Raw genomic sequence first — 15676 nt, forward strand, 5'->3', positions numbered from 1 at the left:
AGGAACTCTGCTCTGGGTTCCTGCCGCCCAGTCACAGAAGACAGAAGGGAAGACAAGGATAAACGCTGTAACGTCCTTCCAGGGCTGAAGCAACAAGACTCTTTCTGGAAGCTCCCACCATGGGTTCTTTTGGACTTGGTAGGTGGTGTCTAAGCACACAGCGTTATGGCTTGGGGGCGGGTAGGGGAGGACAGAGCGAGGAGGGGGCAGGGATGTGGGGGGGGGGGGAAGAAATGTCTAGGCTTGTTTCCAGGATTACTTCCTTTGCAGAGAGCGGGTCTCCATCATCCAGCCCTCAGGAATGGGCTGGACTCCCGCTAACATCTGACTTTTCTTAATGAGCCACCATCAAAAGAAGAGTTTCTTGGCTAGCCTTGCAGGAGACAGGCGTGGCCACAAAACTGACGTTCCCTGCCACGTTCCTGTTTGTGGATGTGAGTGTGTTCTGACAGCAAAGTGGGGAGCCCCAACTTCTGAGTTTCACCTTGACGTCTGGGACAAATCCCAGTCCCGTGCAGAAATGCTCTACTTTTGTGGAGGAAGCAAGTGACGCTGAATCAGATAGTCACCAGATGAGACACAGGCCAAGGCAAGCTGTGAGGTACAATGTGGAGGGCTTGGAATTTCTATCAGAGCATCATAGTTATCTTAGGTCCCATATTCAGCTCAAAACTCATCCATCCTCAGTTTCTTTTATGATAAAAATCAGTTATATGTGAGACCCCCAGAATGCTTTACCTTTAGAAGATTTATTTCTTATTTTTGTTTATGTGTGTATACACATCGAGGGGTAGATGTCTTATGTTACAGGCACCCACACAGACCGTTAGAGGATATTGACTCTCCTGGATCTGGAGTGGGTACTAGGAACTGAACGCAGGTCCTCTGGAAAAGCAGCAAGCCCTCTAAACCACTGAGCCATCTCTGCAGCCCCTAACTGCCTTATTCATAACACCACCAATATTTCTTAAAAATATACGTTGGAAGGGAGAGAACAAAGGAGAAGGGACACATAGTTTTAAGAAGACAAGAGCTGACGATGTACCTCACGAGGCAGAGTGTCTGCTTGCTGTGTGTGACGCATTGAGTTTGATCCCAACATTGCATAAAGTTAGGCGCAGCGATGCACACCTGTGTCCCAGCATGAGATGGGGAGGGGAAAGGGGAGGGGAAGGACTCGATGGAAGAGGAAGACCAGAAGTTTAAGGTCATCTGCAGCTATATAGTATGTTTGAGGCCAGCCTGGAACACGTGAGACTGTGCCTCAAAATAAAAAAAAAAATTTAAAAATTAAAAAACACACACACACACACACACATATTAAAATCACCAAAGAGAAGAAATGAGTCAATCAAATGCTTTAAGAAAACTTTGATTGGGTCTTGAATTTAATAAACCAATGTTAAAAATAAAGTGTAGGAAAACATCTGAACTCACTGAGTATTTAACGGTATTAAAGAATGCTTAAACTTTTTAGATAGGGCCACAGCATTGGCATTCCACAAACTGTCCTCGTCTTTTAGAGAGAGACACCCACGGGAATAACTTCAGATGAAATACATGGCGGTGGGATTTGACACCAGATAAGCCTGGCAGGGAGCAGTCACTAGGCACGGGGAACCACTGAAGACAGAGGACGTGGGGGGCCTTCTGCTTTCCTTCCCCTTCATGTTTCAAGGCCAAAGGTGGCCTCCCAGCTCCTGTCCTGCAGGATCCAAAGGAAGGCCCAGCTTCACACATCTCTCCGAGTGTCCATGTCATGGTTCCCTAAACCAGGACTCCATCATCTGGGTTCAAGATCCAAGTCATCCCAGCTGCTGCCTGGGGGACCCTCTGATAGTCTACACCTTCTGGGTGTCACATACAAATGCCAGTTGACAGTGTCTCTCCCTCACTGTTATTTCAACTTCCTGGGTACAGTTCCAGGCCTGTGAGTCTTCAATAAAATTAGTGCATTGCTGCTACCATTGTTATTACTGTTTTCCAATTAGAAATTTTTACTAATTTGCCGGGGCCTAGCTTGAACTTGGCTGCCACTAAAACACCCTCCCCTTGCCAACAGTCCATGTTAACACCTTGGTAACTTTCTGAGGGCACAATGCCCCCACAAGGGTGGGTACTGGGTTTGCTGGCATGGTTTATTTTCTGACACTATGGACCCCATGGACCAAACTGTTTCTGTTTGCCTGTGTCTTCACACCAATCCAGGAGCTTCTGGTAGAAGGGTTCACTTCCCAGGTACACCTAAACACCAGCCTTCAGTTTGACCTTCTACATTCAATAAACGTGTGGATAATTTGCCTGCTAACTAGACAACAGACTCATTTGCTTCTAAGACACGAGCCAGCTAGGAAGAGTGACATTTTCTTCTCTGAGGGCTAAGGGATTGGCCGACTTAGATTAATTATTGTTGATAACGGCAAAAACTGAAGACCACACCTAGAATTGTAACCTTTCGATTTTCTCCGACAAAATCCCTCAACAGCTTCAGAGTTGCTAGAACAATGTTCGTAAAGGCTTTGCCTCCCTGGGGATGATCCACAGACCCAGTTTTATGGATCACTAAACAGGGCTGAACCTGGTTCCTTATTGCAGGAGCTGCGGAGACCACCTTGTCCTAGGCAGCCACCCAGGTTAATAGCAGGAAACCGAAACAGTGTGAAGTGTCCAAGCTGAGAGCATAAAGTTGTGTTCAAAGGAGAAGGCACAGCTATTTCCAGGCAGCCCTTGTTCCTCATTCCGGATGGCTTTTTGCCAGCAATTAACAAAGTGCCTTCCTGGGTACTTTAGGAGGGGCCAGACGCTCATGGCTGGAGGAGAAGGAGCTGGAAGATCCCCATCTCCAGGCTCTATAGGCAGAACCGCCCTGATTTACTGCCCCAGTAATTCCCTTGTAGTCACAAAGGGGTGGAATTCAGACGAGCCCCCCTCTCGCCCCATCTCATCCCATCCCACCCCACCAGCAGATCAAAAGACAGCTGTGTGAGGCACCACAGTTAATACGGGCACTACGTGCTCCTGGTGAGCAAACTCCAGCACAGTCCCGGGGACACTGCCAGCTTCTTGGGTAATTTTCCAGGCTTAGTCTTAAAGAGCTGATCTCAGTAAGTGTACAGACCTGCCTTAGGATCCACCCCCACCCCAAGATGTGCTTCCCCCTCCTGGGGCCATTCATCTGCCTGGTTTGAGAGTTTACACACACTGTGACCCGCCCCTCGAGTCTGGAGACAGGAACAGTTCCATTTCTTCCTGATTCCCACTCTCCCACCCCCTTCCCTCAAGGCCTTCCTCACAGTGAGTTTCCCTACTTCGTTTGGGGCCATAAGAAGAACAAAACTGGATATCTGAAGGGCTGAAACCCATGGAGAATACAGAAGAGGTTGTGAACTTTCTGGATCCATAGTTTGTTCCAGGGATCCTCTCTTCTATGGTGATAAGACCCCACGTGGAAATGGACCACTGACATGTCATTCCGTACCCAGTTCTCCAAAGAGATGAATGGCCAAATCCAAAGTTGCCAGACAGGAACAAACTGCCCAAAGCCATGGCATGTATCCAAACCCCTCTCTACTGCATGGATGAAGGGGGTACAGGAGGCCACATGGTGGTCTGCGGGTAAACAACAAACCAACCCTATCCAGATCTCTGGCCTCTCAGTGCTAGCTGGCGTCTTCCTTGATGCTGCCGCACAGGAAGGGAGCGTGGTACACAGCAAGAGCATAATAATGCCATCTGAGCAAGAGAAGGTCAGGCATGGCCTCAACATCACAATGAGTCACGAGGATCTTAGTGGGCCAGTGACGATTTGAAAGATAGTGGGCAGGTTCCCATGGCCAGGCGGGAAAGTCACGACCCTAACAGAACCTTGACCACAGCAAAAGCACAATGTGTAAGGAGAGAACTTAGAGACTCAAAGGCTTGAACTTGGGCCCCTGGTGTCTTCTTTACCCTCATGACTGAGGACAAGTTCATGAACAAGTCTAAGCTCCCCTACAGAATGTGACAGACACCACTTCTCCAGGGGGAGCCATAAATCACAGCAGAAGATGGTTAGAGATTCTGTCAATCACTCAGATGTGACCAGCCTGCGGCAGGGGCACACACACACACACACACACACACACACAGACAGACAGACAGACAGGACATACAGACACAGACATACAAACACACACACACACACACACACACACACACACACACACACACACACATACACACACTCAAAGACATACAGACACAGACACACATGCACACAGACTCATCCTCCTGCTCCCCGCCTGCTAGCTTCTGAAGGTACCTGGTTCAGGTTTTATAAGCTTTTTCTCATCCTGACAGGCAAAGGAAGGTTTGAACAGCAAAGTATGAAAAACCCAGTATTAAATGGTGGGCTGTCTAGAGGGAAGCAACCAGCCATGTTTTATAAATGTATGCATGTAGGCATATGTGTGTGTGAGTGTGTATGTGTCTGTGTGTGTCTGTGTGTGCGTGTGTGAAGGCCAGCAGTCAACCTCAGCTGCCATTCCTAAGGAACTGTTCAGCTGGTTTTTTGAAATATCTTTGGGTTTGAAATTCAGCTGAATTGGCTGCCCAGCAAGGCTCAAGGACCTGTCTGCCTGGGGTTATTATAAGCATGGCCATCAGACCTGCCATTTTAGATGGCTCCTAAAGACCAAACATGGTGCACAGCTTTACCACTTTACCAACCAAACTATCTCCTAGTCCCAACCAATCATATTTTAAAATAATTCCCATTTTTTCTTCCATTCCATAATGAAATACACAAGGAATGCTCAATCATACCACAAAGATACATGCTCAACTATGTTCATAGCAGCATTAGTTGTAATAGCCAGAACCTGGAAACAACCTAGATGCCCGTCAACTGAAGAATGGATTAAGAAAATGTGGTACACATACTCAATGGAGTACTACTCAGCAGAGAAAAACAATGACAGCATGAAATTTGCAGGCAAATGGATGGAACTAGAAAATACCATCCTGAGTGAGATAACCCAGACCCAGAAGGACAAACATGGTATGTACTCACTCATAAGTGGATTCTAGATATAAAGCAAAGAACAATCAGACTGCAACCCACAGAACCATGGAGGATATATAGCAGGGGGGACCCTAGGATGACTGTGGCTTATAATAAGTTTTGGTTTTACTCAATCACTGGGCAAGCCTCGGTGAAACATTTCACTATTAGGATAAGAATTTGTACTGTATCAAGCTGATAATAGAAAATAAATAAAAATTTAAAAAAAAAGAAATGCACACAAAAAAGATGTAGGACACCAACCATCAAAATACTCTGTCTCCAGCAGCTGAGGCCTCCCTTCCTCTGCCCCACCCCAGAGCAGACAGTCAGTCACAGAGAAACCAGAGCAGGAACTCACCAAGCAGGGCATTGTGGCCATTGTCGTCAGGCAGGAACCTCTTGTCCACCGCGCACACCAGGAGGTGGTCGGGCAGGCTGGGAGACTTGGCCCCAACGAGGAGGAAGCCAGCGGGGACTTCGATGGGCTCTTTGGAAACGGAGACAAGACGCAGGTCCTTCCCGGCCTGGCAGAAGCCTAGAAGAAGTAGACAGAGTTCACACACTGTCCTGAGGGGCCCGGGGGTCACAGGAACAACGAACAACACCCTTGCCTCTGGGTTAGGGTTGATGCCAATTACATCTGATACAAGACAAAACCCTCCCAAGCTGAGGGCTGTCTCATCTCTTGCCTACTATACTTTATGGGGCTGCAGAATGGGTACATTCGGGAGGAAGCCCGGAGCCGTGCCTCCTCAGCTTCCCCTGTGGGAACTTGAGGTCCATGGCAGACCCAACCCCCTTGAACCTTTGTATTGTAAAACTTTTAAATATATTCCCTATGTGGAAAATAAGTTGTCAAAAGTATCCAAGAAAAGGAAAAATAGAAGGAAATGGCCAGGGTTCTTGCGGCTTTCTCCAGAGTCTCGTTCTCCCTCAGTGGTTCTCAGCCTTCCTCACACTGTGCTGAGCCCCAACCCTAAAACTGTTTTCATTGCTACCTCATAACTGTAATTTTGCTACTGTTATGAATTGTAATGTGTTTTCCGATGGTCTTAGGTGACCTCGATGAAAGGGTCACTTAACATCTGCAAAGGGGTCTCGACCCACAGGTTGAGAGCTGCTGTTCTAAATGAGGGTGAGCTAACATCATGGGCTTTCTGCACTGTCAACCATCAGAGAGATGCAAGATCCCCACTCCATCCCAGGAGCCAACTATGGGCCCCTGGCACCCTTCACAAGCTCCCCTTTTTGGGCTGTTCCAGGCTGTCTGCCCTGGTTCCTTTCTCAGGCTTTCTCTCAGCCCAGCGAGCAGCCCACCTCCAGGGTAGCTGGAGAATATGGGCTGGGGCAGTCTGGGTCTACTGCAGTGCAATTAGAAATCCTGTGAAAGTCACTTGAGTGGCCGCCAATCTCACCGCCCCCCTCTGGGGACTGTCCCAGAACTGTACTGACTTCTGTGTCCCGGTAACATCAGCTGGCACTCAGGGTCAGGGGTAGGGGTTAAGTTCAGGTCTCCGAGTGCGGAGGGCATTGGCGACTACCCTGATCACTTTGCAGTCCCAGGCTCTCACCATTCCCAGGCCCTGCCTGAACATCCTGCTCAACCGCCTACAGCTCCTGGGCAGCATGCATCTCACCCCTAAGCCTTTGCCACACTGCTTCTGCGGTTTCCAATCTCCCCTAAACCTGAGTAGTTTCCTATCTAACTCCTACCAACCCTCTAAAACCCAGAGGAAGGACACCCTTCTGCCTGCATCTGGAGTTTCCCTCAGCTCCCATGCTGCCAAGCTTGCCAGCCACAGGGGGGCACAAAGCATCTGTCTCCCCAGATAATACCTCCCCTCACCCCAAGTTCTCATCTCTCATCTCTGAACTTCCAGAACATGGGCTCAATAAGTTCGTTGCTTATAACTATAGTCGTGATGGACAGGTCTTGGTTCAGGGAGTAATGGGGTCTAAACTTGTGAACCTGCAGGTCTCCCCAGGTCCAGAGCATGAGCTCTTAAGACTGCACTGAGATGCTGCTGTACCCCCATGCCTTGCCTCTGTTTCTTGTCAGCTAAAGAAACACCACTGCCCCAATTCCCAGACAATGCAGATATGTTCCTTTCACAGCCAAGAACTGACGGGCATGAGAAGTCATTCCTAACCTATTCCAAATCAAGTACACGGCAAAGTCAACTCAAGTAAGGAAAGTATATTCTAGTTTCCAAACTGCGGACCCAAAACAATGAAGATTGGACCCCAGGCCATTCTTATGGCCTATCGTGGCCTAACAGCTGGGGCTGACTCTCAGCCTCCTGTATCCTGTGTGGGGACACAGGCCCAGCTCACATCTCAGGGGAAAAAGAGGCTATGGCCCAGCTGCGGATTCTGAGCGGGGGTTATAGTGTCTTACCATCCGTGGTGCAGCAGCCTTCAGGAGGAGGGGGCAGCTGGTAGGCATTTGAAGGACTGCTGGGCTCTAACCCCCCTTCTCCCTCATCTTCTTCTTCCTCATTGTCCAGGCGGCCACCACCTGCATACGGGAGAGAAGAGTGATGGTCATAAGGAAGCTTCTGTGGGGCCTTGGAAGACTCCTCCAGGGCTTTTCCTCCACTGGAGCTATAAGCTCAACAAAGACATGGCCCTGGGGAGCTCATCACACAAAGGAGGCATGCACCCCTCTAGGAAGCACTCAGTCAACACGTGCTGCTCTGTAACTCACTGGTCCTTCGGAACACTTGGAAGCTGGGCATTCGGATCCTTCTGTACTGGAAGGAAATGCAAAGGCTCTCTCAGGGAAGATGAGTCCCCAAGACCAAGGTGCACACAGACTCAGGCTCAAGTTCACTTCCCTTCTAGCCACGACAGCTGCCTATGTCTGCCCAGGTGTGGGGGAGTTGCTATGGATACAGAAGCTCACTAAGGCCTGAACACAAAGCCTTGACACGACCCGGTAGGCTTTCCAAAAACCTTCGTGTGAGACTGTGACACATGTAGTCCCTATTACAAATAAGGAACCTGGGGCTGAGATGGAGTCTCTGGCCTTTAGCTGTTCAACAGCCTGTAGCCGAACCTGTGGGCCTGCCAGGTGCCCCCGGTTTTCTTGCAAACCGAAGTAGCATGCACTGCCTCAATATTGCATAAGGGAGCTGCTGAGCTGTATATGAGTGTTCATCCAAAGAATGCATATATTCATTGCTGGAAATGTGAACACACACACACACACACACACACACACACACACACATACACACACACACACACACGCACACGCACACGCACACGCACACGCACACGTGTGCGCGTGTGCACATTCCAGAAAATTCTAGAATAGGACCAGGCATGCTGTGGCTTTAGGAAAGGAAGAACAGCAAATGCGGAACTGGGGAATGTGGGGGAGCTTTGGCCATGAGCACCTCCCTTGATGTCTTCTGGGTTCCTGGAGGACTCTGCTCTCATTGGTCTAGCACCCAGCAAGGTTCTCAGTGAAGGGGCCATGCTGAGGAGAGAGCTACCCCACTGTTCAGGCCTTACCCACTGTTGGGGAAAGCAGGAGGGTCATAAAAATGAACCTCTTTCAAAGGTGCTGACATTTAGTCCCCCAATGTCTTTTCTCATGGCATTTTGGGTAAAAATACTTCTCACTGTGTCTTTAAATTTCAAGTACTAAACAGCAGGAAGATTTCCTCGTGGGAAGGGTCATTGTAAATGGCCTTGAATACACGGCAGCGAGACATGGCTGTCTCCTCACTTTTTGTCTCCCTGTCTCCTGCTGCTGGCGTGTTTTCTATCTCCCGACTGCTCTACTGCCCTTGTACTTGTCCCTAACATCTCCTCCCTCCATCCGAAGGTTTTAGGTTAACAGATAAAAGTATACCTAATGGAAAAGCCTAGACCACAGCTCCGGCCAGTCAAGTTTCAGGACTTAGACGGCCGCCGCCTGTGTGGCCACAGGACAGTCAATTAACCTCTCTGTGCAAAATGAGCTGGTTACAAGGTAAGCGCTGAGGTCACTGCGAGTTGAAATGTGAGTAGAAAATGTGGCGCTTCCAAGTGGCACCGAGTTTTCTACCTGTGATTTCACTGTACAAGCTACTGGGGGCATAGTGTGACTAAGGGCCAAGACCTTGAGGAGGCAATAACAACTCTGCCCTTCTTGGCGCCCTGGACCTCGTAGGTCCAAAGGATAAATACCCAGTGGTGGGGAAGCCGTGGAAAGATTTACACAAGATGAACACACAGTGAAAGTAGTGATCCCAGCAGCTCATCTCCTTGGCATCTTCCTGTGCTTACAGTAGGCACAGTTTGTCCCCTCCAGGGGGTCTCAGGGTCCCACCAGACTCCAGGCACTGGCCCCAGAGCAGATGGCACAGTCCACATGGGGCTCTGATCTAGCTCTGCAGAGACCCAGAGAGCGGCACGGACACCAGCCTTGGAGTGGACATTCACACGAGATTCCCCAACAGCTAAAACAAATGTCCCCAAAGGCAGAGCTGTGGATCAGCCCGCAGCTCACAGAGACCGGGCTGTGCATTAGTCTGCTAAGCCCAACAAACAGACATTCCAGCACACTTAGAAAGAAACAAGAGAAGAGAGTCTTAAGCCACGGAGAGCCAAAGGGCTCAAACTGCAGGCAGGGTTAAAGGTCAAAGGGTCTGTGGCAGACTTTCCAGACTTTGATGGGCTCCTCAGCCAGCACAAGCCCCAGAGCAGACTAAACAGACATGTTTACAGAGGTCTCCTGGCAGGGTTAGAGTTTTGAAGTGGGTCTTAGACAAAACCATCGGAGTTGAGGGGTTAGCACGGTAATAATAAAACACAAATCCGAGCACCCCCTAGCACCCCTGACGACAGGCACATGAGGCTATCCAGTGTTTCTAATCAATTCTCTTTTCTTACCTTGAGATGCACCTTATGGGCATTCTGAGCAGGTAGGATTATAGGAATTTACCTGCATCCTGTTTAAATACTAAATTTATGAGGTCTAGGGCTGATGCAGTCATCTGTCATGTTGACTGCTCTCCTAAAAACCCAATATCATGTAAAAGGATTTTCCCCTACAGTGGGTAGTGAGAAAGAGCCCCAATTCAAAGAACAAGGCTATAATAAGGCCCCTGCTAAATTACCCCCACAAATACATAAAATGTGACCAGATCCCCGGGAGTTTAGAGTCCCAGCACCCTGGTCTTACGCATCATCAACAATGTTATTATCTGAGGAAGGCCAGCCATCAGATAAGAGACCCCGACAAGAGACAGACAGACAAAACAAGACGGGGCCCCCAAATGCCTGTCTGCTCCAAGGTTTATGATGTAGAAGATATGGCCCAAGCTTAATGCTTGGTTTATGGTGACATGTAGCAAGCCCAAAGGTCTCCCTCTCCCACTGACCCCCCTCAGGCTGACTTCGGCACTGGACAAACAAAATCCCAGGAGATGGTTCTGGGTTATTTGCTGAGCGGACAGGAAAAGTGCAGAGGGGCTGGGTCAAGTCGGCACAGGAACTCAAAGGCTGAGCAATCCAACCATCATCTGGCAAGGGCTTAGAACACTCCATCTCTGAGCCTCGACGCTGTTGCTGGGGGCTGAGAGCATTAACTAGTTTGTAGGAACTCCTGGGTCCTGGGCAGCATAGTCAGGGCAGGGGTGGGTTAGGGATCACTAGAAAATACCACAGGCTCATCAAAGAGAAGGAGACTTAGAAGGTGGGCAGCCTAGGGAAATCTTCAACAGCAGGAGAAGGCAACTTGGGGGAGCCCCCGAGGGCTTCCTGCTGCTCTCTGTTCCCACATGATCAGCTGTACACTGATTGCCCCCCAACCCCCAGCCCCACCCCCACTGCATCTGTCCCACCCTGACAGTCAGCATTAAAAGTACAATTCAGCTACCCCTCAACATCTCCAAATCACAGCAGGCCTCAGCATTAGCAGGTGAACAGATAGTAGATTTTAGTATACTACCCGAGTATTCTAAATCATCATCATGACTGCTGCTGTTAATTTGCATTTGGTAAGACTTGTTGACACAGTACGTAGTTAAGGATAGCCCTGGAACTTGTATTTCACAGAAGCCTTGTGGCTCGTCAAAACTGGGATCAATTAAAGAGTCTCTGCTAATGTCTTGGCTCCCAGGGAAGTCACAGTGACACTATGCCAGAAAACATTGGCACTCTCTTAATGACTATCACAGAATTTCATGGTTTCCTAATTGATAGTGCTGAGCGAATCTAGTTTCTCTTAGACCTAAGACCCGGGTTGGCTTGGTCTTTATCTGTGCCATTTGCAAGGTTAATTTACTAAGGAAGCCAGAAAATGACTCACGTTGTCCTCTCTGCAAAATAAGGGCTAGCAGGCATCCATACCCTTAGCAGAGTTACTTCAAGACAGGCACCCCACACACAGCCCCCTGAAGCCCCAAAGGGCACAAACCTGGTGGACATTTTTTCTTTCTTGTTTAATGGTGTTTTCCTACTTTAAAACCGTGACCTTTCCTACTTTAAAACCTACTGACATTTGTGTGGAATTTTAAGTAAAAAGCATGAACTTACAAATAAAAGAAAAATCCTAAAATAGTAGCTGTTTCGTCCTGTGGATTACGTCAGGCTTACTTGACATGAAAACACACACTTTTAAAAAAAAAAATTATTTATTTTTATTTTCTGTGCACTGGTGTTTTGCTTGCATGTATGTCTGTGTGAGGGTGTTGGGTCCTGGAGTTATACTTGTGAGCTGCCATGTGGGTGCTAGGAATCGAACCCGGGTCATCTGGGAGAGCAGTCCGTGTTCTTAGCCATCTCCCCAGCCCTACACTCACACACTGTATCTTCCAGATAAAGGAAATTCCCAAGTCATCCGTATACCTATGACTTAACTCTTGGTACATGCAAAATCCATAAAGGCTTACTCTTTACTTTTTCTTTTTTTAAGTTTCTAGGGGGTTCTTACACCTGTTACCACACAGAAACACAACCTCTCAACTCTTTTACAAGGATAAGACCATGACTCACAGGAGGAAAAGAAAAGAAAACACACAGCTGAGGGTCAAACATGTTAAAATCCCTTACTCACCAAAGCTACAATGGCAAGCCTCTAATCAGAGTATAAATAACAGTTTCCGGAGGGTCAAGCACACACTTTCCCTGCCTCCTATGAGTCCAAGATTAATTTTTTTGTTGTTGTATTTTCTGGACTTACTTTTAAACAAATAAAAATCTGTGTGCAACTTTCATTATTTTTTCCCAGACTCTAGATTTCCTAAATGGAGAGAGAGAGAGAGAGAGAGAGAGAGAGAGAGAGAGAGAGAGAGAGAGAGAGAGAGAGAACAAAAACTTCAGGCTTACGCTGCTCACGTCAGCTGCACAAAAGAAAACACACACACACATCAACATAAGAAATGCATGCTTCTTACCTTCTAAGGAGGACAGCTGCTGTTCAGCCTCCAAATACAGCTGGGAGAAGATGGGCCGGGGCACGAGGGTATTGGAGCGTAGGGAGGCCTCGATGGAGTTGTGGAGGACCTCTTCAAACCGCGTGCTCTTTAGCTGTCCAGCATAGGAATTGCCCATCTCCAAAGCACAGAGAGGACGGAGTCTTCTGGTTAAAATGACATTTCAGTTCTTCCGAGAAGGGCTGCCTTCACACAAAGCCCAACAAGGGGGATAAACGAAGAAGCAGCAGCAGCAGCAGCAAGCGGCAGGAAGGGAAGCGTTGTGGCCTCTGCTCAGCCCAAGACAGGAGAGGGCGACTCTCTGCAGCTACTGCCAGGCAATTACAGGAAGTTATATAAGTAACAGCCCCCCACTGATCCTGCACTCACAGAGCCCACCGCCTCTCAGAATATTCCACCAGGAAGAGCCTCTTCGCCTTTCCTGATTTTCCCAGAGATAGGATTCTGCCTCCTAGGGTCCCCAGGCAAATGACACCACCTTTTCCACACATGGCCATTCACATCTATGACAGCATCAGAGCACAAGCCTGGGTTTCGGGATTATAGGAGGCATACACCTCCAAAAGCAAGCTTAGCAGACTCCAGACCTGCTGCTCCTGGTAAAAGGCTGACTATTAAAATCCTCCCTTTAGAATCCAAAGGGTTCTCAATGGTTCTCAACCTATGTATGGGTTGCAACCCCTATGGGGTCAAACCCTTTCCCCAGGGTTGCCTAAGACCATTGGAAAACACAGATATTTACACTATGATTCATAACTGTAGCAAAATTAGTTGTGAAATAGCAATAAAAATTATTTTATGGTTGGAGGGGGGCCACCATAACATGAGGAACTGTATTAAAGGGCATTAGCAGCATTAGCAAGATTGAGAACCCCTGTGTTAGACTGTATTTTAGCTTATTAAACGTCTCTATCATATAGACAATGCAGAACAACCCCAGGACCCCTGCCCCAAGACAATCACCCTCATTCTTTCGGCAGCAACTTCATAACTAATCCACACACCGAAGACAACTCACTGGTGTTTTTAGTACCTTCACCACTTTGTGCAACGGTTACATGACAGAACTGGTGTGTCCATCATCCCCAGAGGAAAGCCTCAAAGCTGTCACTCCCCAACCCTACAATGAAGTTATTCTCTGTCGCTGGAGCGGTCCCCACCTTGTTCTGTTGGCTGCTCGGGTGGAAGCCTGGACAGGATGCCTCTGCCAACAGCTTCTTCCACTTAGCGCGGTAACTCCAAGATGCAAACGCATCATGATATGAATCAGCAGTGCACCGCCACTGGGATTTGTTTGGGTTTTGTTCACTGGCAGTCTTGAGGGTCAAACCCACGGCCACTGACTCCTGGCCCAGCCCTGCCACTGTGATATTCTGATGTGTTTTTGTAAACTAAATTCTCCTCAGAACTTTGGGTAAGGAAAGGATGGGGACTGTATTCACGGTTACAATCGTAATTATTTCACTTGGCATACACTCGTGCCTCTTACAAATGCTTTTAAAAACACTTGAACAGCTGCATGGCATCTCACTGATGGAAAACAGAGGTACTTGCCCAAATATTTCTGAGTTGTAGTGAGAGTTAAACTTCTATCATTGGTCCTTTCCAAGCATAAGCATCCAATGGCTCACATCCTCCTGACCTGGGAGGAATTTCCATTCCTCAGCTCTTCCATTAATGTTGGCTTCCCACTTCCTCTGAATTTCATGTGTTGCATTCCTTCTAACTCCTCTAAAGTAATTACTTGTTCATGTGACGTCAGCCATAGGGACATGTGAGGCCACTTCTTTGCTTTGGCATTTAAATTAACCATAAAGTCAGTCAGCCAATCTCTCAATCTCTTCTTCTTCTCCCTCCCTCTCAATACACACACACACACACACACACACACACACACACACACACACACACACACACACACACAGGGTCTGGAGTAGCCCAGGCTCCCCTTGAGCTTGCTCTGTAGCCAAGGATGGCCTTGAACTCTTGAACCTCCTGCCTCCACTTCCCGATGGCTGGGATAACAGGTGTGCACCACTCTGCGCAGCTCCTTTCTCTTTTTTTTCTGGATAGCTTATGGCCTCCATTTTGGTTTCCTCTGTCTTTGCTCCAGTGCTTATCAAAGATTGTTTCATGTCTAAATGATCAAAATGGGGTGGCGGGGTGGAGGGGTGTCTCACATTACTAACTAAATTCTAATTGAGGCTAGTCATTAGACGCTCTACTTTTTGAACTTCTTAAAGATCTCTTTCTGACTGACGCCTGAGGAATGCAAGAATACTGCACACAGCAGTGAACACATGAGCCCTGTCCATGTGCAAGAGATGTAAGGAAGCAGGTCAAATGACTCCTTTCTTGTATGTCCTGGCGTTTCTTGTCTAGTATACAATAACTGAGGAGTCACAGACTAACACCGGATGTGGAGAGCAGCAACCCTGGACAGCAGTTCCTGGCTTCTGCCTATAACAAAACGCACACTAGTCGGGAACTCGGGTCGCCACTCAGCAAAACCTGGCCCATCACTTTTTGTCTTAAGATGTGTGTAGTTAAATTCTCCTCTTCCTTGCTCCCTCCGTGGTGGTGGCAGATCAGCCTCTAAGATGTCACTGTGGGACTGAAAAGGCTCCAGTTCCCATCTGAGGGGGAATGAAGGTGTGGGGTGCGTGTTTCCTGGGGGAGGGGGGCAACAGCCTTCCTCTGCCAGCTCAGTCAATGGAGCCCATTAACCACTTCCTGCCTGTGGCAATAATTAAGCCCTCAGGCCCCTCCACCAGGGGAGTGACCTAAGAATGGTTCAGGAACTCACCCCAACAAAGGGAAAGTGCTCCAGAGTGGAGAGATCAGCAACTGACACCCCAAAAGACATCGGAAGGGGTCTTGGTCTCCAGTCCACCAGCTTCTTTGGTTTGTTGTTTTGTTTTAGCCTGTCTCATATTTCAAGATATTCATGAGATGGTTGGGCCATCCTTGGGGGGGCCTCCTAGAGTTCTCAATCCAGGGTTAGATACACATTGGGGGGCTCTTAATTAATCCTTAAATACTGTAATTCTTAATTCTGGGTGGCCCACCTAAGCTGCCACCACTAATAACATCACAAACGTCTCCTGCCTATGCAGCAGCCTTGTCTGAACAACGCCAGGCACACAGGAGGAGCTTTCTCTCAGCACTCAGACTCAAAGCCTCGCAAACGCTGCCTGCCCAC

The 15676-nt window shown here is 48.3% G+C and overlaps 1 protein-coding gene across 1 annotated transcript in view; it reads right to left on the reverse strand.

Moving 5' to 3' along the window:
• Greb1 (growth regulating estrogen receptor binding 1) overlaps nt 1-15676 on the reverse strand; it is a 131152-nt gene that overhangs the window by 60652 nt on the left and 54824 nt on the right. Inside the window, exons 4-6 of the mRNA XM_036171406.1 lie at nt 12436-12784; nt 7443-7562; nt 5403-5579 (exon numbers count right to left, since the gene is read on the reverse strand). Of these exons, the coding sequence (XP_036027299.1) occupies nt 5403-5579; nt 7443-7562; nt 12436-12592 (454 nt within the window). The 5' untranslated portion in view covers nt 12593-12784. The remainder of the gene's footprint in view (nt 1-5402; nt 5580-7442; nt 7563-12435; nt 12785-15676) is intronic.

The sequence above is a fragment of the Onychomys torridus genome, chromosome 21 (genome assembly GCF_903995425.1).
Source record: "Onychomys torridus chromosome 21, mOncTor1.1, whole genome shotgun sequence".
Taxonomy (NCBI): domain Eukaryota; kingdom Metazoa; phylum Chordata; class Mammalia; order Rodentia; family Cricetidae; genus Onychomys; species Onychomys torridus.